This window comes from Penicillium robsamsonii, assembly GCF_028829455.1.
Source record: "Penicillium robsamsonii strain IBT 29466 chromosome Unknown utg000003l_segment0_segment0, whole genome shotgun sequence".
Classification (NCBI taxonomy): domain Eukaryota; kingdom Fungi; phylum Ascomycota; class Eurotiomycetes; order Eurotiales; family Aspergillaceae; genus Penicillium; species Penicillium robsamsonii.
The window spans coordinates 2324579-2350536 of record NW_026643221.1 but is presented as its reverse complement, the minus strand read 5'-3'; the positions used below and the strand labels follow the sequence as shown (position 1 = coordinate 2350536).

General features: G+C 50.8%; 10 protein-coding genes across 10 annotated transcripts; 6 read left to right on the top strand and 4 right to left on the bottom strand.

Moving 5' to 3' along the window:
- Positions 1-477: 477 nt before the first annotated feature.
- Positions 478-4506, top strand: N7447_005606 (uncharacterized protein; the record flags this gene model as incomplete). The annotated part of the gene is made up of 3 exons (XM_057229868.1): positions 478-982; positions 1065-2981; positions 3029-4506. The coding sequence occupies 3 exons, from the start codon at positions 478-480 to the stop codon at positions 4504-4506; spliced, it is 3900 nt and encodes a 1299-aa protein (XP_057084958.1).
- A 730-nt stretch (positions 4507-5236) lies between these two features.
- N7447_005605 (AHA1 family protein) lies at positions 5237-6582 on the top strand (the record flags this gene model as incomplete). Its single annotated transcript, XM_057229867.1, has 4 exons — positions 5237-5459; positions 5550-5632; positions 5701-6359; positions 6564-6582. The coding sequence occupies 4 exons, from the start codon at positions 5237-5239 to the stop codon at positions 6580-6582; spliced, it is 984 nt and encodes a 327-aa protein (XP_057084957.1).
- Positions 6583-7440: 858 nt separating this feature from the next.
- Positions 7441-9389, bottom strand: lys9 (saccharopine dehydrogenase (NADP+, L-glutamate-forming); the record flags this gene model as incomplete). The annotated part of the gene is made up of 11 exons (XM_057229866.1): positions 7441-7536; positions 7593-8156; positions 8210-8313; positions 8370-8416; positions 8472-8485; positions 8544-8586; positions 8639-8711; positions 8762-8882; positions 8932-9113; positions 9178-9231; positions 9338-9389. 11 exons carry the CDS (start codon positions 9387-9389, stop codon positions 7441-7443), a joined length of 1350 nt encoding a protein of 449 aa, XP_057084956.1.
- Positions 9390-9917: 528 nt separating this feature from the next.
- N7447_005603 (undecaprenyl diphosphate synthase family protein) lies at positions 9918-11195 on the bottom strand (the record flags this gene model as incomplete). The annotated part of the gene is made up of 2 exons (XM_057229865.1): positions 9918-10898; positions 10971-11195. 2 exons carry the CDS (start codon positions 11193-11195, stop codon positions 9918-9920), a joined length of 1206 nt encoding a protein of 401 aa, XP_057084955.1.
- A 720-nt stretch (positions 11196-11915) lies between these two features.
- N7447_005602 (putative glycerol-3-phosphate acyltransferase Sct1) lies at positions 11916-14332 on the bottom strand (the record flags this gene model as incomplete). Its single annotated transcript, XM_057229864.1, has 4 exons — positions 11916-13100; positions 13150-13418; positions 13469-14063; positions 14120-14332. Coding segments are annotated over 4 exons (2262 nt in total), but the record flags the coding sequence as incomplete, so codon positions are not given.
- Positions 14333-15462: 1130 nt separating this feature from the next.
- N7447_005601 (GRAM domain-containing protein) lies at positions 15463-16328 on the top strand (the record flags this gene model as incomplete). The annotated part of the gene is made up of 3 exons (XM_057229863.1): positions 15463-15514; positions 15600-15771; positions 15819-16328. The coding sequence occupies exons 1-3, from the start codon at positions 15504-15506 to the stop codon at positions 16326-16328; spliced, it is 693 nt and encodes a 230-aa protein (XP_057084953.1). The 5' UTR covers positions 15463-15503.
- Positions 16329-16782: 454 nt separating this feature from the next.
- On the top strand, positions 16783-17586 carry N7447_005600 (cytochrome b-c1 complex subunit 6 family protein; the record flags this gene model as incomplete). The annotated part of the gene is made up of 3 exons (XM_057229862.1): positions 16783-17095; positions 17304-17426; positions 17522-17586. 3 exons carry the CDS (start codon positions 16783-16785, stop codon positions 17584-17586), a joined length of 501 nt encoding a protein of 166 aa, XP_057084952.1.
- A 770-nt stretch (positions 17587-18356) lies between these two features.
- Positions 18357-20008, bottom strand: N7447_005599 (putative cell surface receptor/MFS transporter (FLVCR); the record flags this gene model as incomplete). Its single annotated transcript, XM_057229861.1, has 4 exons — positions 18357-19199; positions 19287-19635; positions 19721-19833; positions 19886-20008. The coding sequence occupies 4 exons, from the start codon at positions 20006-20008 to the stop codon at positions 18357-18359; spliced, it is 1428 nt and encodes a 475-aa protein (XP_057084951.1).
- An 804-nt stretch (positions 20009-20812) lies between these two features.
- N7447_005598 (involucrin repeat protein) lies at positions 20813-23819 on the top strand (the record flags this gene model as incomplete). Its single annotated transcript, XM_057229860.1, has 3 exons — positions 20813-20920; positions 20986-23658; positions 23709-23819. The coding sequence occupies 3 exons, from the start codon at positions 20813-20815 to the stop codon at positions 23817-23819; spliced, it is 2892 nt and encodes a 963-aa protein (XP_057084950.1).
- Positions 23820-24041: 222 nt separating this feature from the next.
- On the top strand, positions 24042-25589 carry N7447_005597 (uncharacterized protein; the record flags this gene model as incomplete). Its single annotated transcript, XM_057229859.1, has 1 exon — positions 24042-25589. One exon carries the CDS (start codon positions 24042-24044, stop codon positions 25587-25589), a length of 1548 nt encoding a protein of 515 aa, XP_057084949.1.
- Positions 25590-25958: the final 369 nt, after the last annotated feature.

Here is a 25958-nt window from a genome sequence, read left to right as displayed (position 1 = left end):
GAGTTTAAGCTAGCAAATACCAATAAGAATTTAAGAAAAACCTGATCCTTGCTTTATAATGTACGAAATGATATTTTGAATACTTTCCATGTAGACACTACGCTCTTTGCAATTAAGATAATCCCGTCCCTATTATCTCGTTCGTTGTTTTATTGCGGGGACAAGGGAGACAGGGATGTTGGACCTCTCATAGAGAACGATACGCGCCGAGCTTGGGCCTTGGATGTGACGAGAACCTCGTAAGGTGCATAACAATCCCCGCTTCAGCCCGGCTCATTTGTTCTCGGAATTCTTCTTCCTGTTCCAAATTTAGATTTCCTTTTATCGGCTCTACAGTATGGGGCTATTCCCCTCCCCTCGAGCTTGTTGATAGAAAAATTAGCGTCTCGCCTGTTTAGAGCCAATAGCTTTTTCTCTATTCTGTTGGGTTATCCTCTTTCATTCCAGGCGGCCATGGCTTCGGATCGGGCCTCCTAAATGGATGCACAGCCCAGTATGAATAGGTGCGACTCGTATTCTCCCGGGAATTTTCTATATACTGATCCTCTCTCTAGCTGGTTGGGTTCAAATCATGCAGGCGTCGAGCAGCCGCTGAGCAACCATTATCCGGGCTGGTCATCGACATCTGCGAGTCCCAGCAATCAGCCATCACCAGGTCGCCGAGAACATGCCGTACAGCCACCGTTGTTGACAACAGCACTGAGCGGTCCTCAATACCAGGGTCTTGGAGGTAGTCTTGGACTAACACCGACACCTTTATCATCGACCTCGCTGTCGAGCCCATTTACTCACGGTCTATCGCCCGCTGTTCCATCTCCTATTAACGGTAGATCCGTTTCCGCGTCTTCGATGGCGTCCAGAAACGCATACAATGTTCCTTATAACCCCCAGGACTGGGGGCCTCCGGGCAGGTCCCAGGCGCAGGCCCCGTATCTTCCGCCAGGCACTATGCAGCGTGTGACACCGCAAAGAAATAATCCGGGTGAGTCTAACTCACAGCTTATGCCTCTGTAAATCAGTGGTATCCCAGACCCCACTTTGAATTGATATTGATCCTTGAGTAGATGTGTCGTTGTCTCCACCTCCTCCGCCGTACTCACCTCCCAACCAAAATCGAATGTCCCAGGACTTTTCCGGTCAGACAAACCCTAACTTTGCCGGAACACCTTCTCCACCTGACAATAGGGAGAGTAGCTTTGATATGCCTACCCAGTATCAAAGACGCTCAAATCGGCCAAGGCCACTATCCATGGCTTACCCGTCTGACTCTCAGCGCCAGTCACTACCTCCTCCACCTCCCCCGCAGGGACACCCAGCTGGTAGATCTGTTTCTCAAGGTCGAGTGGAGTACCAGGGCATGCCCTATAATGACCAAGCTACGCAATTTAATACCGCTAGCCACAGGCCTCGGCTGGCACAGTATGACCAAGGTCAAGCCTCGCCCGCCTTTAACGAGTATATGTCTGCAAGTGCTCAATTCGAGACACCATCCCGGCCCCCTGGATCCCGAAGAGCCGCATCTGCTGGGGCTGTGGTAAGCAGTGCAGGCTCATCGAGGGCAGCGAGCCAGTCACGAACTCGATCGCCGTCAAATAGTAACTGGGAGCCCGGGATGCCACTTCCGCCGCCACCTCCAGGGCCCCCTCCCGCTGCAAGGTCCATCAGCGTGAGTGGCTCGTCCGAGTCATCACTGAGAACAACCCAAAGCTCGAATAGGACGACGAGAAGGGGACCTCCTGTGCTAGGAACAGGACTGGGAAGCATCCCGCCTACGCCCGCTGACTGGATAGACGAGGGATATTTGAACAGTCGACCAACGGAGGGTTTATATGTTGACACGGCAAAAGCTGCCAAGGCACCAGAGCCGACGGATGGAGATCCCCACGATTTATCTAATCAAAGGACTCCTGGTAGTGGCGGTCTTTTCCGCAGCTCAGCAGTCCGCGATCCCAGTGCCAAGGGCATCCGTGAAAGACGAATTGAACGACGAAACCGGCAAAGCCAGGTCTTTGAACCCCCAAGTGCGATATCGTCAAATGGTAATCCTTGGGCCGATGCTCTCGAGCAGGTCAAACCGTCGAACCTGATTCTACCATCCCAGACCAATAGCCCAACTCAAGATCGGCATCCCACCTCGGGCAACTACGACCAAGCCCTTCGCAGTACCAGCAGTATTAAATCGGAAGGACAGCCTACTGCCTCACGGCCTCGAGCATCTTCCGGTGCTCTCCTTCGAGAAACATCACCCTATGGGACTCCTAGACAACAACCCAACTCTGCTGGTCCCTCGACTGCATTTGCACATACGCCTCCATTTTCACCAAATCCAAATGGAGTGGGCCCGTCAACATATCCCAAAGAAGCTATACAAGCAGTACCACCAAAATCACTACCAACTCCGCCTCTGAACTCAGCAAAAGAGGTCCGGCCACGCTCACGCTCCCGTGCACCCTCCCGAGGAGCAGAAGACCGTCCAATCTCTCACATTCTCCACATGCCTAACGAAGCTGTGTCGATTATGAAACCCTTGTCGCCGCGCCGAACGCCCGGACAGCAGACGGCGCAGGTGTCAATGGAATCGATTCTTAGACAGGATCCCGCTTTCCTACAGGATGCGATTCAAAGGCACAAGACCTTTATTAATAAAGAAGCAAGTGCCGAGGATGATACCGAAGCACTCAAGATATTTGCGGACTATATGCTTGCCGAATCTCAGATCCGGCGCCAGCGGTACTCCAAGGTCTGGGAAACCTTCCAAGTAGAAGATGTCCGCCGCAATCTTTTCGAGTTGCCGGTCCAGCAACCGCCAACGCCAAAGCCCCATCCCAAATTAGACATCCCACAAAATCGAGCAGGTCGACCGGAGTCTGCATGGTGGAATAACTACCAGCCTTGCCTATCGCCGATTGCCAGCCTCAACATGAGCAACGATGAGAGCTCTCGGGGCCGCGCACCAAGTCGCTGGTGGGAGTCGGCAACTGGTTCCACTGGCGAGGGGGCGAGAGAAGGGTTCAACGATCTAAGCGAGAATCGAAGTACATGGGATTGCCTCGGGAGGCGATGCACATGGACCAGGAGTTGACTCCTTCTCAGCCCAAGGATGTGAGGATGAACTATGGGAGTACGGAGTATGGCTCTGATGAGTACCCACCTGAGAAAGTCGGCTGGCATGAAGGGTCTCCTGCAAATTCTACTGGGACTGGATATCGCTATGAAAGCCGCAATTTAGATATCTCGCGGTTGATCACCCTGCCTCCGCCTTATCCCCGCCACCATCCTGCTGTGAATAACAGCCATCCTGATTTGGTTACCCATCGAACTACGGTCCGGTCAATTACTGATCTCGCAGAGATCAAAACCACTAGACATCGATATAAGGCCGATGTGGAACGAATGCTTCAAGAGCACCAGCAACAAGTCGATGAGGGTCATCGCCACTTCAGATCGAACATCCAAAGCCAGATTCAAGACGGCAGTCTGACCTTTGCGGAAGCAGCAGAGGCCGAGGCAGCAATGATTGCCGCAGAGAACGAGCGAGAAAGGGCAATGATCAAACGCCAGCTCGACACATACCAAGAAACCGTGCTCAAACCAATGCACGCCATTCTCGTCGACAGAATCGGCAGAGCCACAGCTTGCATCGACCAGCTGAGCAGCATGCTCTCGGACGATGCACAGAGCGGGACACCCGATCAAACCCAGGAAGAAGGCGACGAGAAGCCCGAGCTCCTAGAGAAACTGACGCAACTAAAATGGCTCTTTGAAGCCCGCGAGCAGCTCCACCGCGAGTCATTCGACCTGATCAGCGACCGCGACGACAAATACAAGGCCGTCGCCCTTCTCCCTTACAAGCAGACCAAAAACGAGGACAAGCTACGTGAGACGCAAGCTTTCTTCGCGCAGGACGCACTAGACCGCCGCGTACAGTACGAAAACGAGGCGCTAACGCGACTTGAGGCTTTCCTGGACGTCATCGAGCAGAACGTCATGCGAGGTGTCGAGGTGCAGCTCTCCGCCTTCTGGGATATCGCCCCGTCCCTCCTGGCTCTTGTGCAACAGGCGCCTGATGACCTGCGCGGCTTCCAGGTGCAAATCCCCGCGGACGAATACGAGGAAAACCCGAGCTACCATGAGCATCCGCTGCAGTACTTGTATACACTGCTGTCACATGCGGAGAGATCGAGCTACCAGTTCATTGAGTCGCAGACGAACCTACTGTGTCTCTTGCATGAGGTGCGATCTGCCGTTATGCGGGCTAGTCAGAAGCTTATGGAAGCGCAACGTATCAAGCGTGGGGAGGCGGAGGAGGATGTTCGTCGTGAAATGCATCAGACTCGTGCTGATGAAGAGCTGGCCCTTACGACTGATCTTAAGGATAAAGTTGCTACCGTTGAGGGTCAGTGGACTGAGGCGCTGGGGAGCCAGATCGAGGGGTTGAGAGAACGAGTTAAGAAACAGCTTATGAGTGAAGATGGCTGGGAGCAATTGGAACAATTGGAGGAATAGATGTGTGGCTTTTGTGAATTCTTATGTACTTGGCAGCGTGATATCCCCATTCGTTCGTTATAGATCAAGTGATGCGAGGCAGTGCCCGCTACACTTGAGTTTTTGGTCTCCGTTCGGTGGTTGAATTTACATATATTTCAACTAGTTAATCTCATTGCCAAAAGTGAAGACGAAGAATGACCTCATGATATACTGAGATATCGCTAGCGTTATCCACAGTCACGTGCACCTTCTAGAGTCTTCCGTCTCGGCGCTTCAAATAGCTCTCTTCCCCCTCGACTCTCCTTCCTTTTATTTCACCTCAGTCCTTAATATCCTTGTCATTGATATTCTGGGCTTAATTACAACTGTAAGTTTCAATTGTCTTTGCTTTTACAACATTCCCCTCGAGTGCAAAAATGGTTGTGGGATTTATACCCCTCGACCTCACTCAATCAGCCTTACATGAAGAGAATTCAGCTGGCACCAGTCTGAGAGATGTTTCTCCATCTACTTGCGGACAACGCTTAACAAGTCCGGGATACGCCCCGAGACCTGACATTGGCCTTTCCTTGCACATGCAATTTTCGTCTACTGCGAGAAAGAATCATGGCTAACGGGATTTTCAACAGAACTTTTAGCACTCTTTTTTTTCAAAAGATTTCATTTTTTTTAAAAAAAAACACAGGAAGCAACCCACTTTCCAACCCCAAATCAGAGTTTTCTTTCATTCCCCTAGTCAACATTCATCATGGTCCTTCACAACCCCAACAACTGGCACTGGGTCAACAAGGATGCCTCTGGCTGGGCCAAGCAGTACTTGGAAAAGAACCTTGTCGGCATCAGTGTCGAGGAAGGGGGCGTGTCAGCCAAAGTAGACAAGCTGTTGTCCATGGATGGCGACGTAGATGTCAGCCAGCGCAAGGGCAAGGTCATCACTCTGTTCGATGTCAAGGTCTCGCTAGAATACTCAGGTTTGTAGTCCAATATCAATTCAGTTTATTTCAATTTGTCTTTTTTTTTCTCTTTCTTTTGTGGACCTGGCAGCTGAGACGCTTCCATAGGTAAGACCAAGGACGATGAGGATGTCAGCGGCACCATCAGCATTCCCGAGGTAGCCCACGATACCGAGGAAGATGAGTACGTCGTATGTTCACTTAACCCACCCCCATCGCCAAGGTGATCTGTAATACTAACCATGTAAATCCCCTCCAGTTCGAGATTGAAAACAAGGCCGACTCCAACTCCAAGCAGCCCGTAAAGGACCTGGTGCGCACCAAGCTCGTCGCCGAACTCCGCAAGACCCTGTCCGGCTTCGCCCCCGCCCTGATCTCCGAGCACGGCAAAGACCTCCAGCACGCCCCGGGCGTCAACCCATCCAGCGGCTTCCCCAAGGCCAACGTCCACCCACACGTCAAGCCCGAAACCTCAGCCGCGAAGACCACCACCACTACCACCAAGACCAGTAAGGCCGTCGTCAACACTACCACCGTGACGGCCTCGGATGAGTTCCGCACCACAGCCGGCGAGCTCTACAGCACCTTCACGGACCCCCAGCGCATCACGGCGTTCACGCGCGGCGCGCCGCGCCAATTCGAGGGCGCCAAGGTCGGCGGCAAGTTCGCCATCTTCGATGGCAACGTCACTGGCGAGTTCGTCACCCTCAACGAGCCCAAGCAGATTGTTCAGAAGTGGCGTCTTGCTCAGTGGCCCGAGGATCACTTCAGCACGCAGGAGATCAACTTCGATCAGAATGATGTCGACGGTGTTACTCAGATGCGTGTTTCTTGGTCTGGCGTTCCTCTTGGCCAGGAGGATGTCACCAAGCAGAACTGGGACATGTACTATGTTCGCAGCATTAAGCAGACTTTCGGGTATGTCCTCTTTCCTTTCTTATTATCTCGTGCCTTGTGTCTCCCATTTGTCTTGTCTCCACATTCATCTCTTTCGGGATACCCCCTTGTTTCTCCTGGACTGCTTTGCCAATCCGCCGTCTGTCTACAGATCTCAGCCTTCCTCGGCAACCTCGCAATACTGGAATCAGTCACTAATCATACTCGTTATTCTCCTTGGTGTAGGTTTGGCACTATTCTCTGATCGACTACATCTCTCACCGGTGGCATGAAAGACACAAAACAATGCATTCGTCCGAAGATTTCTTCCTCTTTTTCTCCATGAATTGGCCACAGATAAAGACTGCAAAAGCGCAAGCACTAGATTATTTGCCTTCTTTTTCAATTCGTGTCTCTTTTCTTTTCCACTCGTCTGGCCCTACAGTTGTGTGTTGGGTCTAGGCACAATGATGCTATGATAAGAGGAATGGTCTTATGTCTATGATAATGAAGATAAGTTTATGTTTTGATCCACTTGGACCCTTTGATAGACGGCATCCTCGTTACTCTCCTATTGCCGGGCTTTGTTTGCCCTCATAATGACCTCCCGCCTTTGAGCATATCGGAAATTCTCAAGATGGCCGACTGTGAGATTGAGTCCTGCAGTTGACGGGCCTTCTTATGAAGAGTGCCTCAGCATATCCATCAAATATCCCTGATGCTGAGATAGATGAAGCTCTGCGTTCCGCCTCTTCCAAACAAGCCCGCTAAGAGATGGAAGCCTTTCTCTGCTTTCTTGTTTTGTCTCAACTCTCGACAGGTCTGCCCCGTGTAAATTGCCCCTGGTGTAACCTCTTTCCTCCGCAGCACTATGTACTAACTACCCGAACAAAAGGTCAAATAGTAGGGCCAAGATTAAGATCTTGATGGTTATGGAAACCCATGTCTAGGTAGATCCAAGCCTTACTGGGAATGATGAGTTGTTCTACATAAACGCATATACGTCCCATTGATTGGGTAGAATATAGTAGCAATGCACACTGGTATTTCATTCGTCGTCTATGTCATTCCTATATTTTTTACTAGCCGAAAATCTATTCAATTTTAGGATCCGACTACTCCCTTACAGAGTGCGCTCAATGAGCTCCATGCCGTAGTCCTCCTTTAGGGTCTTGATAAGAGGCTCACAGATGTCCCAGGTAACGGGAGCGAGAACACCCTATAATAAAGTGAGTATAGAAAACTTGAGAGCAAAGGGGATATAGATAAACATACAGTCTTGCTGATAGTACCATCGAGAACCTGCTTAACAGCAACACCGCAAGGAATACCAACGGTGCGGGCCATGGCAGAGCTGACAGAGTTACCGTACTCGCACAGGGTGGAGGTACGGGTCTCCTTGGAGCCGTCCTTGTTCTCGATCTCAAACTTGTGCTGGAGCATAACAAGGTCACGCTCGTCGGGGCCGTACTGCATCTTCTGCTCGAGGGTAGCGCAGAGGGTGTCGAGGGCGTTTCCGCGGGGGATGATCTGCTCGTCGGAGAAGAGACCAATCCAGCGCAGACCGGAGAGGAGACGATCACGCTCGTCGTTGTTAGGGAACTTAGTCTTGGATGCGATGGCCCACTGCAGATCCTTCTCGGAGGAGGAGGTAGCGCCGAGAACGGCCTTAGTGGCCTCCTTCCATGAAGTGGCCTTATCGAAGACGCTGTTAGGGGCGTCGTTGAGGAAACCAATGTCGACAAGGACCTTGATCATCTCAGGGAAGCCCTGGTAGCGAAGGGTGCCGCGAATAACGGTCTGGGCCTCGGGGATACCGTAGCGCTCGCGGAAGGGAGTCTGGAGAGATTAGTTGGCCGAAATCAAAGTTTTTGAATGCATAAATGGCATACAGAGTCACGGTTGGGGTAGCCGACGAAGGCGAATCCGGGGTAGATGAAGAAGGGCTTAGCGGTAGCCATCAGATCGGGGCCATCAATGGACACGATCTCACCATCTGTATTCTGCATTAATACGGTTTGGGTCCTGTTCATATGTAAATAGCGCACATACCCTGGTAGATCTTGGCGGCGTTACGGAGGGCGAGAAGCACACCGCGGCTGAGCTAGTTAGTCATTTGTTCAAGCAAAAACCCAGCATTGGAATTTAGCTAACCTAGACCAAGAGAACTTGAAACAGTCATATGTTAGTTAGTTATCAAATTAGTGAGAATTGGGATTTGCTAACCTTGTATCCCAAGGGGTTGTTGGAGCATTCGGGGGCGGGCAAGCTGTTGTTTGTTAGCTATACCTCCTATATAACATGGGAATGGCCGGACGAACCCTCCACAGAAGGAAACAAAGCTGGTGATCTTGCCGCCAGCAGCGTGGACCTCGTGAATGGTCTTAACAGCGTCTATGTCTTATAAGCGTCGGTCTGTTTTGATCCATGGCATAGACACTTACAGAGGTGATCGAGACCAGGGTCGAGACCGATCTCGTTCATGACGGTGATACCAGCCTCGCGGCACTGCTCGTCCAACTCCATCATTGCTGGGGAAACGTAAGAAGTGGTGACCACGTTTGTCTGTAGTAAATTAGTAAGGTGTTCGCTTCTTCTAAGAAACAATAGTTACCTTAGTGCGAATAGCAGACTTGATGACGGTAGCGTGGAAAGTGTATGGGATAAGCGAAATCACAACATCGGCTTGATTCAGGGCAGCATCGAGGGCGGCATCGTCGTTGACATCAAGAGAGATAGCCTTGGCGTTCTTGAAGCCAGAGGCCAGGGCCTGGGCGCTCTCGAGGGTACGGCAAGCTATGACGGTATCGTTAGCGGTGTTCGATGCAATAGGAGTCGGTATAGCTTCAATTGAACATACCGACAGTGACCTCAACATCAGCCTTGCTGAGGACCTCAACAGTGGGCTTAGTGACTATTAGAAATCAGAAATTAGCAAATGTATTGACTCTAGAAGCTCGATGCGGGGCAGCATGACGCATTTAGGGCTTGGAGATTTGGAAGAGAGACGGGAGGCGTACCGAAGCCCGAACCCAAAAGGAGGGCCTTGGAACCAGCGATTTGCTTAACCATTTTGATTCAATTGATATGATAGATGATATTGGGGTAGTTCATCTGGAAAACATCCCGCAGTTCTGATGTGTGACTCAATATCACGTGTACCGGTATCGGCGCTGCGGGGGTTTCTAAGCACGGATTACCACCCGGGCCGGGATATTCAAAGGTCGCTTTTCACCGCCTGCTGTTTACAGTCAATTGTATTCATGCTGCGAAGGAAACGAGTCGTTGAAAAGGACATTCTTGTATTATGATCTATAGTAGTAGAGAGATGACCTCTATGGAAAGGGAAAGCTGGCTATCTATAGCCAAAGGAGAAGCGGAGCATGTATACAAACAACCAGTGCAGGCAAATGAGAGGTGAAGGATTAGGAAGTAGATGATATTTTATTTACCGAGGACCGATGTAGTGTACGGCGATGCATAGATATATGCCGATATCAAGTCGGGCATGCCCAACAGAAACTCCGCAAAAAGCAAGACGCCAGTGATGCTGAAGCTGAACAAAAACAAGTAGACACAGGGTATATAGCAGACAATTTACTAGATGTCTTTGACCTTTCCACCTTGACGCCACAGCATTGCGTCTGGGTTTTCCTCGCTCGATTTTGCGTCGCCGGCGAAGTTCCCCTCTGCATTGGGGTCCTGACGGGACTTGGAAATCCGCCTCTGCCATCCGAGCATCACGGGGAGGAAGTGCCACAGGTCGAACTCTGGCCACATGACATTGAGGAACACGATCTCCGTGTTCTCGTGGGTCTGCCAGAGCATAAAGTCGCTCAGGCGTTCGACGCCCGAAGTGCGGATCAGGATATCAAGGGGCGGGGTACCCTTGGTCAACATGTGGTCGTTTAGAGTTTGGCGGGAGATGGTTTCGGGGGAGATGTAGACTGGGCTATCTGACCCAGCCACTGATCTCGGTGGTGAAACCCCCTTGGGGTCTTGCTGGTTTCCAAGGTGGAGGGTTGTGGAGGACGAGCAGGACGACATCGATCCGTAGATTCGGTTGGAATCGTGCCGAGGAGATGCATCATCATCCTGCCCCGAAGATCCCGACGTAGACTCAGAATCACTGTGCAAGTCGGGTGTTGTCGAGCCGAGAGACTGGGTGCGGATATTATGTGCGATATGGGATTCCGAGAAGGGGGTGCGGGAAGCGGAGCGACCCTGTTCGATCGGGGTGCTATAATCCTCCACCGTGTCGCGGATAGCGGAGGTGATCTCGTCGCGGGAGGTGTAGGGGAAACAGATATTTAGGACGCGGTCTCCGTTGCGACTGGTCATGTCGACGGCTTTGTTGACGGCCTCCAAAACATCGGGTTTGAGCATGTCGAGACGGCCCAGGACGCGAACCTTTGCTCCGTATCGATCGAGGAGGTCTCCGTGTTGAGCCATCTGTGACAGCTTCACCTTGGCCATTTCCATGAGAGCATCCACCTCGAACTTTGACCGTTTGAAATTCTCGATGCTGAACGCGTAGATCGTGACTACCTTCACTCCGCTCTTATAGCAGACTTCGAGGATCTACCGGTCGTTAGTATGGCCACGATACGGGCGCTGCCGTGTAACCCCGAGCTGGCAAAACGTAGCACTCACTCTTGCAAGAGCTTCAAACCCTAGATTGTGTCCCTCCACTGTCTCAATTCCATGTGACCGGGCAAAACGCCTGTTTCCATCCATGACAAAAGCCACATGCTGTGGGACGGGGCCCTGTTGAATCGCGCCGATCAGCAGTTCCTTTAGGCTCGTGATGGCGTACTCAGCAGGCGGAGAGGCGAGGAACCAGTTCCGGAGACGCGACATATGCAATGAACCCGGCATGATGAATATATGAAAGGATATAAGCCCACTCCGCAGAAAAATCGTGGAGTTGGGGGTGGGACTGTGTATGAAGTTAAAGATAAAAAAGGTGCACGGTTAGCGGCCGGATACGGCTTTGTACAAAATGCGACGTGGTCGGTTATGACAATAAGTCTTATAAGGGGGCAAATTTAGAACCTTGGAATTTTGAGGCGATGCAATTTTACCTAGGCTGCATCATTTTCATGTGCATTTTTAGATTCTAGCTTTCTCTAGTTCTTGGAAGTGGCGAGGCGAAAATAAATCATCGGCGATTTAACTTATGATATAAGAGAAACACTCCGATGTCTTTTTGGTTTGTTTTTCTCGTCCGATTTATAACTAAAAAGATGATAAGAGTAAAGTACGGGCTACTGTACAATATACAATATCCTATGTATAAACAGGGGTTGACCCCTTCCACCTTGAATCATGTTGCGTGATCGGTTTTTACCCATCTTATACTGTGCCTATAACACATTCATTATGGGATGATCTGTACAAATGTATTAATCACGCGTATTATATTTCTTCAATAATTAGTTGAACCCCCAAGGTGGATGTTCGATGGCATTTCAACTATAAATGAAACAGGGATATATTGCATGGTTATATAAGAGCAAATACGTACACAGGTTCGCGCCGAATACCGTGGTTATGCCCGGGATGATAAATGATTAAATGATTCAGGTAGTTCACACTTCAGAGATCTTTTCGGGACTCCTCGGTGCTGGATGGAGTTCCAGGGCCTGAACTAGCCATATCCCAGCTTCCGTCTTCGCTTCGACGCCGACGACGCTCTCCGCGCTCCCTCATGGCATCGCGGATCCGTGAACTGACATCCTCAAGCGGGTCTTTTGTGGTGAGAGCGCTGAGCGGCTTTAGTTCGTGCCGAGACCCAGATCGGGCGCTAGCAGATCTGCTGCGGCTACGATCACGACTAGGAGGTCGTGTGGAGAAGAAGCCAATATTGGCCAGGTTGTGGAAGGACTCGTTGCGGGGGAGGGGTTCTGACGAGGGCATTTTCTCGCCATGGTCTACCACGCTGGTTCTTCTAATCTCCGGCACTTCGGTCTCAGCCTTGGTATCGGTGTGGCTCGCTTCTCGGAATGGATCGGTGACAATCCGAGCGGCATCAAAGTCGGGGAACAACTCAGGTCCCATGGTATTGATCGCATCTGTCACTTGCTGAGCTAGCGCAGCGCGTCTCTCTCGAAGTTTCACTAGCGTATTGGCCGATGATGGGTTCAGAGACAGAACAAGCGGGCGAAGTGACTTGATGATGTCCATGCCCACTTCACCGATCCGAAGAGCCGCAAATGTGATTGTGGGGAAGAGTATCATGCCGATCATCACTACCGACCAAAGTGGCACCCAGTCTGGAACCATCCCATTAACTCGGTTCCAGTAGGTCCAATAAGTGAGAGCAGCAGTGTAAAAGGCATAGAGTGCCGGAGCAAATGCAAGGGCAATAAGCAGCTTCCATGTGGCCATGACATCTCGGCCTTGAAGTTTCACTGTAGAAGCAGCCAGTGCTTCCTTGGACTTCTTTGCCGAGAGGTACTTGGTCGCAATGAAAACAGGGGTAAAGAGCAGGAACCCGGGGAGTGTTCCGATTGTCAAGAGTGCTAATTTCCCTAGGCGGTAGATCAACGTGGCCACCACCTGCAAGATGGAGAACTTAGCGTAGGCCACTTGATGATCCCGGATTCCAAGAATACGAAGCTGTTTGTTATATCCTACAATAGACTTGCGTAGATCCACGATCCGGGGATCGTCTTTGAAGTGGGCGTAACCTTTCACAAGACGGCGGTTCAGCTCCACAACCATAGGAAGAGGAAGATTTTTGCCTTTGGTGTTGTACAGACGACGGGCAGCTTGGATGACCTGTGAATTGTTAGCGGAAGCAAATTTCCCGAAATAAGAAGAAACCTACCATAAGAGTTTCATAATCGGGACTAGTGACAGTGACTGAAACGAGACTTCCGTAGATGATTTCTAGCAAAGCACCGACAGACTCACGTCGTTCACCTTGCTTGAACTGCTCCACCAATTCGGAGGGGATTTCAATTGGCGTACCAAACTCAATAACAGCCCTGGAGCGGAACTTGTGAGCATGGAAATAGTTCATGCCACAAGGCACGATCTTCAAACCACAGTCCGGGTTTTCTGCCAGGGTGCCTAGAGCCATTAGGGCGACACCAGCTGTATCATGTCAGTAGACCTTCCAGGTATCTTGAACACGAAAAGCTTACCTTTCAAGGGAAGCAGTGTAGTTCGATCATGGCTTCCGCCTTCCGGGAAGATACCGACACAGCCTCCTGTGCCCAGTCTTTTGAATACTGCCTGGTAGACTGCGGTCTGATCCACATGCGGAGCAACCTTGAATTTGGTACCCTTGAAATCCGGATTCTGCTTGGATGCATCTCCAGTGAACTTTCCATCACGGTCAATGTCTTCCCGTCCAGTAAGCTGGGCCAGCGCATCCCTGTGCTTGAAAGCCTTCTTGAGCACCAATTCCTCCGGTCCCTTGATCTCGGCAATCGCGGTACTGTGTGACGTTCCGTTGATGGTGGGTAGGGCGATAGTTCCGTCCTTTTCGAAGCCTTTTCCTTCAAAGTTGGTTCCAATACCTCGCAGCAGAGTTGGCTCGTTGATCGGGTCGGGAAGATAGATTGTGCCGGTCCCGGGCTTCAAGTTGTCCATAGCACGTGCCACGGGCAGTGTTCCAACTGCCCTCGCCAGAAACCCAATGAACTTGCGTTTGAAAGACTTGTCCGCGATAAGCCATGAGATCCGACGTTGCGCTTCGGTGCGAATGACGCGCATCAACACCAAAGAATCCACGAACTAGGCGAACATCCATCATTAGCATGTGTGTGTGGGACCGGAAGCGAGCGGCATACCTGGTTTGCATGGGGAGCTGCCACCAGAATGATGGGACCGCGCCGGGGGATCTTCCATGAGCCTCGGGGGTGGACCTCGCGGAAGAAGAGGTCGATGAGCACTGAGAATAACCAAAGGACCAAATCATACATCCACCCAACGAGGGGTGGGATGTACTGGCCTTTTCGCCCATTGTGCCGTAGAAGCCCAATGGGCAATTTCCGGGGAAAGAAGGCTGGAGGGTTGTGAAATGGTTATGATCGTGTCGACATGAAGTCTCTTGAGAAAAGATGAACGTGAGTACAGATAACCGGAAGGGTTTGGGATCCACCTACTTGGCTCGAGCCTCAGATCACCACTTACTATCCGATATCTCTGATAGACGATGTATATCAGAGGGAGAAGTAGAAGAATAGCGGGGGAGTTGGAAGTTGGAAAGTTTGGAGTCTTAGCGCGCTTTGACTCGGACGCTTCTAGAACGTGACATGTTAGACTTTTAGTTTCAAGTCGAAAAGTAACTTCCAAAGTACATAAAGGTTCTCTTATTCTCTGTATATTCTACATCCTACATCCCATATAAGCTAATCACAGAAAACCTTTCAAATCCCTATAACCCTTCCTAGCACTGGCCAGCGTGGAACATTTGCAACATACCTACCTACATACCTAACAATCCCTTGGGATCTGTCCAAATAATCCAAACATACTGGGATCCGGCGATCAAAGCGTCATGCGGCTAATTTTTTTTGGGATGAGATCGGTCTGGAAGCTATAGCCAAGCGCATTGAAGTGCGTAAACGAGTAAGCTTAACGCGGTGGAGACAGTATACGTCAAAGGTTATATACACGGAAAAGTCGCTTTCACAAAGCCTACCACTTTCTACTTGCCGTCTACCTATAAAACCGAGAAGATGGATAAATACCTGATAAACATCTAAACAGAATATCTGGTAAGTCCTCTGGAAAGACCTCTCGAAAGGCCTCTGAAATGACCAAAAAGATATCACAAGACATAGGCGGCCAACTATTATTGTTTTACATACATAGACAAATTATAGTTAACTATCATAATAGCTATATAATGTAACTAAATGATCTACACATAGCCCAAAAAAAAAGCAATTTCTAAGTCTTATATGTACAAGTTTCCCCTGCAGGTTAAATCTCCCCGCCTGCCCCGCCTTTCCACTTCACTTCCTTTTGATATTGCAACTTTTACAGCCCTTCACTTGATACTCTTTGACTTTTTGGTCTTGTCTTTGGGAAATCTCTCACTTTTGAATCTCTACGTTCACGCCCAATCTCCACATCCCCGGTTTCCATCTTCCACTTCTAACCTGACCATTTCCCGGAAGGTCAGGCTGATAAAAACTGTGTCACATGCACCTGGAATGATCTCGCATCATGTCTCTCAAGTATGCCTATGATCCTTATGGCTGTTTCTACCCGGGACCAGCCAGAACCAGACCCATATAAGGATCCATACTGACTACTGCCTAGTTGGGTAATGCTTGATGACCAGGACGGCTTCGTCCGTCTTCCCAACGAACGTCTGGTCTACTCCTCTCCTCCTCGTACTAGTGTTTCTTTGACTCCGCCGTCGGGATACAAGGGCGCAGAGAAACTATCAATCCAAAGCAGTGCCGGCTGCATCCACCTCACCAACCAAAGAGTCAGTATCCATCCATGTCAATGTCTTCCTCTTTTAACACCCACCAGGTTGTCTATCTTCCCGCATCCAGAAGCAATGATTTCCAGTCCTTCTCGTCACCTCTCTTGAATGTCCGTGACTCCCATGTATCTGCACCATTCTTTGGACCGAATGTATGGACAGCTCTGGTGCAACCAGTATCTGGGGGTGGCATTTCACCGTCCCTGCCTGCCGTTCAGTTGAAAGTAACATTCAAGGAGGGCGGAGCCTTTGACTTCCATACCAACTTTGAGCGGATCAAGGAACGACTTGAGCAGGCGGTTGCGAACACAAGCGAGGGCACGCGAGGGCAACAAAACGTGGATCTCTCAGCAGTTCATTTAGAAGAGTTGCCCGCATATGAAGCCCCACCTAATGCTATCCACAACGATAGACCCAGCGAGACACCAGAAGAGCCACAAAGCAGTCGAGCATCTGACACAGGTACCGAACCTGCCGAGCCGCCTCCTTGTTACGAGGAGGTTCAGTCGCAGAGTGTAGCCCACGAGCTGGAGGAGAGGCTGCGACGGGCCACTTAATCTATTTGATATGAAGCGAAAGTCTATTCCAACATGCTATTATATCATATACTCGAACTGGCCTCACTTTGATTCTCTCATGTACATTATCTCATCAATTACCAATTAGCGATACGAAAGCAGCGCTTACGCACTTAGAAATGAAAGAGACGATATGCTTGCCGACTTTTATTACCAGCAAACATTAGTAGAATTATCCCTTATCTCGGAGATCCTTGGATCAAGCTGAAATAAATCCAGTGTTGCACTGTCAAGTTCCCCAATGGTGTTGGAGCCCACCGGCCAATCACGTGTGGCATAATTGGCGTCTCTCAGCGGCCGGGCCTTTCCGATTTTCCAGTCCGAAAGAAGCAGCTCTTGGGCAAAACCAACAACCTCCCTCAATTACAACCCCCTTCCGCTTACCCACCCCCACACAAGACCTCCGGTCATCATTCAATTGATCTCTGTCGCAATGGGTCTCTCCGACTTTTTCTCTGACGTTGTCTCCTCCTTCGGGTTCACCGAGGCCCAGGCTGAGGCTCCCGCTCAAGACACCGAGACCGAGACCACCACCCAGGAAGAGCCCGCCGAGAAGGAGGAGGCCGCCTCCACCGAGAGCGCCGAGACTGAGCCCGCTGAGGAGACCCCCGCTGAGGAGGAATCTTCCGAGGAGGCTCCCGAGGAAGAGGAGGCTGAGGCCGAGGAGGAGGAAGAGGAAGAAGAGGAGGAGGAGGAGGAGGAGGAGGAGGATGAGCCTGAGGACATCAAGCCCAAGCTTGAGGAGGGTGAGTAACCTTGCTATTATTTTTGACGTTTGCTTTTTTTTTATCTGCGTTCCATTGTCGCCTATGTCATGCGATCGTTGGACATGAGTCGTTTGCACAAACGGTCTCATGTGTCAGGATCCGCGCGTCCGGGGTATAGAACTGCCAATGGCATTGCAAAGACGAATCCCACTAGCTTTCTCGATCGGAAATTAACTATTCATCTCAGAGTGCGCCCACTCCGCCGTCTGCGCTCCCTACAAGCACCACTACGATGAGTGCGTCGAGCGCGTCACCCGCCAGGAGGAGGATGAGGATTACAAGGGCCCCAAGGAGGACTGCGTTGAGGAGTGTAAGTGCAATTGACACCAACGATGGGACCAAACAAAACCATGGAATTGGCTCCCATCGAGTTCTGATCGTGCGACTAACATAACCCCCCCCCAGTCTTCCACCTCACTCACTGCGTGACCGCCTGCGCTGCCCCCAAGCTCTGGAGGGAGCTGAAGTAAACGACTCTTTCATTGAGTCTTGATTTCGGCGTTCCATCCAACCCTCGCATTGATCCGGCCCACGAATAACATTCGCTTTCCACCGCATCGATACGGGGGAAACCCTTGGACTGAAACGCTGGAAGAAAACCCAATCCCGCTTTTATGATGGCTGCCAAGGCAAACTGATAGCCTGGTAGCTTGCCGCCTTGGATTGAGAACGCAGGGTCGATCCAGAAACGTGAAATTTTGTTTTCTACTCGTTCCTTGCGTATGTGTGCGCATATTGTGTTTTTCAAGGCAGGGAGGAGGGCCCAGAGGAGCATGAAACAATAATAGATCATTTGCCCTCCTCTTTTAGCCTTGTGTGTACAGATAGCTGGTCTTCCGCCTGTGCGAACTGTGCTTTTGTTTAATCTCTTGTTGTAAAACGAATCTCATCTGTCTAGATTGGCATTGTGCTCTGGTAGGCTAGGCTTATAGCCATTATCCAACTACAGGATGTATATAAGTCGGTTCGGTATCGCTATGGGTAGATTATCGGTCCACAAGTACGCTCAATTTACTAAGGCTGATATATCGACACACATCACATCCAATCCGTATGAGTCAAAAATTCAAAACATATTAGGGTAACATAAGTGGGGGTATAACCTATGCTGATCAAGGAAGAGCAGAAATAAAGACTCGAGCGGCCATGGTGCAGCAATGAATAAAAAAAAAGAGTATGACTCGCAGCTTTTCCAAATCATCCCAAAAAAATCACGGGAGCGACGCAGTGGGCAATCCTTTCAAGTCTTGATAGTCTTGATCAGCGTATCAGTATCTGCAGCAGATTCATCAGACCTAACCTTCTTAACACTATCACCAGTCCCAGCCACCTCCGGAATCGCCTGCAACTCAACACCGCGATCAACCTCCAACCTACGACGATGAACAGCCCTTCCAAAAAGTCCAATCGTCAACGGGAAGGGCGCAGCCACAACAGCAACCACAGCCGCAAACACCAACGCATTCCGCATATTATACGGTGGCGCAGCCCCTGCCCCAGCCTTCAACGCATCCTGAATAAGGATAAAGCACGCACCAAGCAACTGCCCACCCGTCCAGCAGATGGTACTTCCAATCTCCGACGAGAGCGGATAAGTAATCTCAGCCAGGTACTCTAGAACAATCGGCAGCATCGCGAACGACGCCGCACCCAGCAGCGCCATAACCACATACGAAGGCGGAATTCCCGCCGCACTGCTCGGCGCGAAAATCAACCCGATATACGTGACTGCCACTACAGGCACTAGCACCCGGATACTGCCCAGGTAGTGCTTGTAGCGATCTGTTATCGGCGACATAATTGCTGATGTGATGAGTCCCACCACGATCAGAATGGCGCCCGCAATGCCTGCTTCTGTCTCGGAAAACCCGTGTGGACTGAGGATTTGATTCAGCAGCGAGGAGACGCTGTTGAAGAAGCCCACGTACACAGCGAACGGGATGAAGATCTGCCAGAATTCCCGCGTGCGGGTTAGTTTGCGCACTGCTTCGCCCAGTGGTGTGTGCGGCTTTGCGGCGGATGCGCTTGCGGGTGTTGGTGGTTCTGCCGGGAGGAAGAATGATGGCAGTGCTGCGACAGTGGACTATTGGGTTACATGGTGTGTGAGCGACAGGGAGAAAGGACTAATGGGTGGCCTGGGCTTTGGGGGGGAGATGTGGGTTTCACGTACGATGATCGAGATATACAGGACCATATCTGGAATATCGGAGGGTTTCGATGCCCACTCCGAGTCAACTAGCTGGCCCAGGGCTGCGCCGAGTGGATTCGCTAGACTGGCGACGGCTGTTGCGCTCGTGCGGCCATGGTCTGAGAACCAAATCTCACTGTATCGAGTTGGCGCGCAAAGGCAGAAGGGCTGCGCGAACCCTATTAGGATCTGGCCGAACATTGCGAGCCCGAAGATGCCGCCGTTTGCTCTGGTTCCGGCATATCTGAGCCAGTTGCCGACTAGTAGTAGTGCAGCGGTGGTGATTATAGCTGGTTTGGGCCCGCCTTTGTTCAGGATCCAGATGACGATGCTGGTAAACTGGTTAGTGACTGAACTGATTGGAGCGAGTATTTTTCTCCTCTTTCATTTGGAAACAGCGATTGATGTATACTTACGGGCTAACAGCGCAAAAGGCGAAGAGGTACGCAGTGCTCATCCAGTTGATAGCGCTTTCCGAGACATCGAAGTACTCGGCGGCCGTTGTCGAGATCGACGAGAAGGTCAACCACTGTATACGAGAGTCAGCGCCATACAAAGTATAGCAATTGCAGAGCACTTACATCCCAACTAACAACGATATTCAGCAATACCAACTGGGCCAGACCCCAAAAGCGTCGCTTATAGACCTTATAGACAGGCCGAGAGCCCTGCTCGGTATCTGGAGAGAACTCAAGAGTCGACATGTCTACAGATGTGACAGGCCAAATTACATTTTGGGGTCTCTAGGTATAAAGGAGTGTAACAAAGCGGGCAATTTCCATCTTAGCCTCTTGGCCCTTTTTTTTTTTCATGTTACTCTGGGGGATCCGAGGTACGCGCAACTGTGGTACTTGGCAGTACTCGATGAGCCCTACTATAATGTTACATTGCACAAGTACTATTAGGTAGAAGGTACTTTCTCAGGTATCTAGCGGGGTTGAAGGTCCCATGTGAGGTTTGGCTTAAATTAATTCATTTCACAATAAGCTATTGGATATTATATATTGTACAGTAAGTATATAGTAGAATGTATCTCTCTACAATATAGTGGATTTTCTAATCATCTGTAACAAAGAAAGTGGAAATCGTACATGGGGCACTCGTATTCAGGGGCAGTGTATACTTCAAGTTCAATGTTCTATCAACTACTCCTTACATCTATATCTACGTGTACAATATTCATTCGAACATATCATTTAAAAATTGTAGGAAAAGTGGCTGAACCCTAACGTGATGCCGATCGTGTGTTTTCTCCTTCACTCCCCGCCATCTTTTATAAATTATCACCCTAAATACATTGAATCCCTCTCCACAACTTTTCTACAAAACCGTGACCTACTGCATTTCCCTCCGATCGCAAACTCCAGCGCCCGAAACTCATGATGTGCGACGCCTGTTTCTGAACTTCTCCTCATTCTAATCGGAGAGATCCTGGCCATTGAACGACCATGAATATAAGTATGCGCTCCAGCCAATCCTCCTACGGGGACCCGCGGTATCTCTCGACCATGACCGCCTCCGATGCTCCAGCTCCGGTGCCGCATGGAAAAACACTCGTGGACGGGTATCGGGATGCTCTGGACCCCCAACATGAGGAGCGGTCACGATATAACCCAGTGAGTAGAGAGACAGCACCCCAACCTGGGACTCCAGCTAACCATGGTTATCTCGTTTCTGGTAGCTCAACTCGACCCACCCGCGAAGCTCGGCTCTCCTGAATGCCAACGACCCCGTGGCCATGTACCTGTTGACCGAGACCGCGATAGGGGATAGTACGAACTACGAAGTGCTGTCCTTTGAGGAGGTGGAAGAGCTGAAGAAGGAAGTCACCTTACTGTCCACTCGCATCCAGGGCACGAAACGGAAACTGGCGCTTGAAACAAAACTGCGTGATGCGGCGCAATCTCTCGGTAGACTCTACAGCCCGCCCAGCCCGCGGAGCAGCGGCGAATACAATTCCAATGGCGGCTCAAACGCCCGGATGAGCCGGGGCGTATTTGGTCGTAGTGGGGCTTCTGATGCCCTCGACAAGAGCGACTCCGAACTCGCGGTCAGCCAGCGGCGATGTGAAGAATTGGCGCAGGAACTCTGGAAGCTGGAGAAGAGGTCCCAGAAGATCAGCCAGCGCTTGCTGGAACACACTGCGGGTGTCTTGCAGATGACACACAAGGGTCTGAAGAAGGGTCCCAAGAACCCTGCTCCACGCGATTCGGATAGCACCTATGATGATCACAAATTCGATGACCGCAGTCTCTACCGGGCGGCCGAGCATTTGGATAACTTTGGCTTCCACGGAAAGAGTGAGACCAACCCCGCCGCCGCAATGAATACCGAGGCCATGCAGGCTACAGAACGACGATTGGAGGAACTTAGCGAGCGCATGCATGACATGATGATACAGTCCAACCCCGGTGAATTCATCGATCCTCCCCCGCAGCTGTCAGGAGGCGGAGGGCCTGTCAATCCCACAGCAACGGTTGAAGCTCACCTGGCCTATATCCAGAATGGCATGAACAACATCGTCTTGCATACGGGAGACGTTCCTACTCCTGTGGTTGCTCGCAACATTGCACCTGAAATTGAGGGCGCCTGGAAACAACAACTCACCAAAATCAACAATCAAGTGCAAACCATCGTTGATCGGTTTGGTTTGACCCGTTCGCCAACCTTGCCTCCGCCCCCTGACGCGTCTCACGGCGAAGGGCTGGAAGAACAACTCTCATACCTTCAGACTGGGTTAGATGGCCTAGAGAGTCGAGTGGATGGAGTACTTGAGCAGAAGAGTATTCTCACCACACAAATCCAGCAGCAACGCGAGCTCAACTCCAAGTCAGACGCCGAACGAGATGCTCATATTGGCGACCTAACAGAACAGTTGACCCACGCTCGTAGAGAGCTTGAAGTATCTGAGCGTGGAAGCAACGCCAACCGCGACGAGCTGGCTCTTGTCATGGAACAGCTCAACGCAATGCGCCACAGTGGCTCTTCTCAGGAAGAAACCAAGGCGACTCTAGTTCAGGCCGAGGGCGAAGTCGCACGTTTGCAAAGCGTTGTTACCTCGTTGCACGGCGAATCTGATGCCAGGATCAACGAAGTCAGAGAAGCCCGAGATGCTCAAGATCAAGCAGAAGCCGAGGTTAAGCGCCTGCAACACTACATCGACGATGTGCAAAGAGACAACGATGACAGAGCCGAGGAAATCAGTGATGCCCGCGACCGTGCAGAAGGCGAGGTCAAGCGGCTACAGGCCGTCATTGTATCATTGCAAAATGATGTCGAAGCTAAGAGCGAAGAGGCCAGAGAGGCCCTTGACGATGCGGAAGATGAAGTGAAGCGTCTACAAGCGGTCATTACATCTCTTCAGAATGATACCGATGCTGAGCTCGAGGAGGCCAGAGAGGCTCGCAACCATGCGGAAGACGAGGTCAAGCGTCTACAGGTCGCCATTGACTCCCTGCAAAATGACACCGCCGTCAAGAGCAAAGAGGCCATGGAGGCTCGCGACCGCGCGGAAGATGAAGTTAAGCGTCTAAACGTCGTCATTGTGACTTTGCAAAACGACACCGATGCTAGAAGTGAGGACATCAAGGAAGCCCGGGACCGTGCAGAGAACGAGGTTCAGCGCCTACAAAGCGTCGTTGAAACACTGCAGAACGATAGCGATTCCAGATCGGAGGAAGTTAGGGGTGCTCGTGATCGCGCAGAGCAAGAGGTGGCTCAGCTCGAAGCCGCAATCCAGCAGATCCGGATTCAATCCGATGCTCGTATTAAGGAAGCAGATGATCAGCGCGCGCAGTCTGACAGCAATACTACTCGCCTACAGAATGAGATGACTGAGCTCGAAGGCGAGATTGTGCGGATCACAACTGAACTGACAATGGTCAAGGCAGAGCTAGACGGCGCCTATGGTACCCGAGCCGAACGCGCTGCAGAGGTATCTTCCAACCCTAGTATCCAAAGGGAGAACGATGCTCTGGTTACCCGAAACATCGAGCTCACGGAGGAACTTGCCGTCCTGAAGAGCCAGCGAGGAGGTGGTGATCTTCAACAGCGGGCCGATACTCTTGAAAGAGAACTTCGTGAGACCATCGATGACTACGAAGCCATGACGAAAGCAAGCATCGAGTTTGAGAAGGAACGCGAACGCTTCGAAAGTTTCATTGACAGTCTTCGGGATCGTTGCGAACAACTCGAGACACAACTGGCAGAAGAACGTATCAGCTGGATGAACTTGAGTAGTCCCACATCTGTGGGCCGCGATGGCACATCTGAGACGACCTCTACTATGGTGCTCAAGAATGAGTTCAAGAAGATGATGCGTGACACACGCAACGAGAACATGAAGATACTGAGAGTGAGTTGTATTGTACCTTTCTCTCCTTTTCTTTAACTGACACCTCCTAGGCCGAACAAGAAGAGCGTCGCAGAATTGAAGGGTTGCTGCGAGCCCTAAGAAAGGAGCACGCCCAAGTGACTGGCAGGCCAATGCCCAGCCCAGGTGGAACTCCATTATGATCATGACATTCAACGTTTTCGGGTTTTGAGCGCATATTCAGTTAAGAGTGTACATATAGACTGTTCTCTGTTTTTGTATAATAATTTATTTTGGCTTGATCTCGGCAGGCACGATGAGGTTTTCGAGGAAATCACATGCTCATCTTTGATATTCCCACCTATCACTCTCCCAGTATATTTTCTATTTTCATCTTGACCAGGCTTCGCTCTTTTGGCTTCAACATGTTTTCCCGAGGAAGAATCGATCAGTCCAGTAACCCCCATTCGCAGGGGGTTTCAGCATCACAGAGCCTCCGACGTGGAAAACACCTCGATTCTGACTCCATTTCACCATACAATAACCCAGAATCATCCGAGTCTATCCTTAGTGATGAAAGATCTATATTCAATGCGATCAGAGTCACCACACCAAATGATTCCAGCCCTCGTTTCTATGCATCTTTCTCCCATGACAACCCCGTTCACGAACAAGGCTTGGCGGTAAACCTAGCCAGATTCGTTTCTGCAGATTCACAGGATGACCATACTCCTACTAATGTGCCAGCCAGGCAAGGAAGACGACAGAGAATGGCAGGGAAGCTTGGAAATCATACCAAGTCGTTATCTGACCAGTACTGGCAAGTCACGCACCGGCTGGGATCTCCTTTGGGTAAAACGGCATTAATACCAGACTCCCATCGGCCTTTTCATCGCAAGGCTGTTTCCCTTGGTGCGAATGATAGTAGTATCAGTCGGCCTAGATGGCCTAGGAGCTCGGGGCCTGCAATAACGACCATCCAACCTCGGTATCCACCACCAGAAAGAACACCCACACCCCCTGGTCTTCCCTCCTTCGGCACGCCAGAGGCTATGTCCTACTCTGCGCGGTTCATGCTCCCAGACAACGGTGCACGATCATCTGCAACCATGCAATGTGGTGGTCCTACTGGTGGTCAGAGTAGCAGTTCATATGGCGATACCTTAAGGAGATTTTTTGGCTGGTCGTCTTCTGCGTCTCATGCTGGTGGGATCTCCGTTAATTGTATAGGACGAGCCGATGATGGCACGCTGGTACAGGGCCGGTTCCCTCGTCGACAAAGTGGCCATGGAATGAACATTGGTCGACAGCTGCATGAACACCCTTTCCATCAACGTCTTCCCATTGCCCACTACGAAACCACAGATACAAGCCATGATTCTTATGTCGAAGCTACACACACAAAGGGTGGCCTTGGGCTTCGCCCAAGCGGACGTGTCCAGCCTCTGGACACCCCATCTAGACGACATTTTCCCTTTCCATCGAACCCGGTCCCTGCTGTAGTGGATCGTGCGGTGCGGCCCAGGGCCACTGCAATTCTCAGCTTGTCGTGCAATTTGGCTGGATCAGACCGTCCTGTGGATCCAGTGGAATCTTCTGCCCAAGGGACCAGAGCAACTGGAGACCATCTCCCTTCAAATCCATCGCGGTTGCATTCCGTTTTCACAATGGCTGTCCGCGGTGGTGCAGATGAAGGCCCTCATGCAAGCACACCCGTCTGTCCGGATATTTTGTCGTGGGTGAAATCCCAAACTTGCCTCTGCTGCTGCTCGGACAGCCAAGAGGAGCCAGATGACTCTCTTGGGGCAACCAGCTCGCGGGAAACATATGTAACCGCCCAGAGCCAGGTATCGCCTGCTGGATCTCAGAGTGAAAACAGAGAGGGGAATACCCATCTCCATGACCTCCAGGCATGGATCTCATCTCTATACGGTATCATGTTCCCCACCCTTGTGAACCCTGCCGCTGTATAACCTTTCATTAAAGTATTGCTGTTCGCCTCCACAACCTGTTGCGTGGCTACTGTGATGCTATTTTCTTTGTTTGCTGAGTGCTAAGTGCTGAACGCACTTGCTGGGTGGTCTTATCATTAATTCGAGCGTGTCCTAGCATCATACTCCTATACATACATACATACGTCCCTCTCTTGTCAGCTGATGCTTTACCCTTGAGCATAATATGGTTCTTCTCTCCTATGCTGAAAATCGCACATGGTTGTTTCCTGTCCATAACAAACTACACAGGAAGCCTTTTTAAGCCCCCCCGAATGTACAGTTCTTCTCGGAATCACATTGATGAATGTTTTGTAGATTCTGTCATTTTCATTGAGACCTTAAGACTCT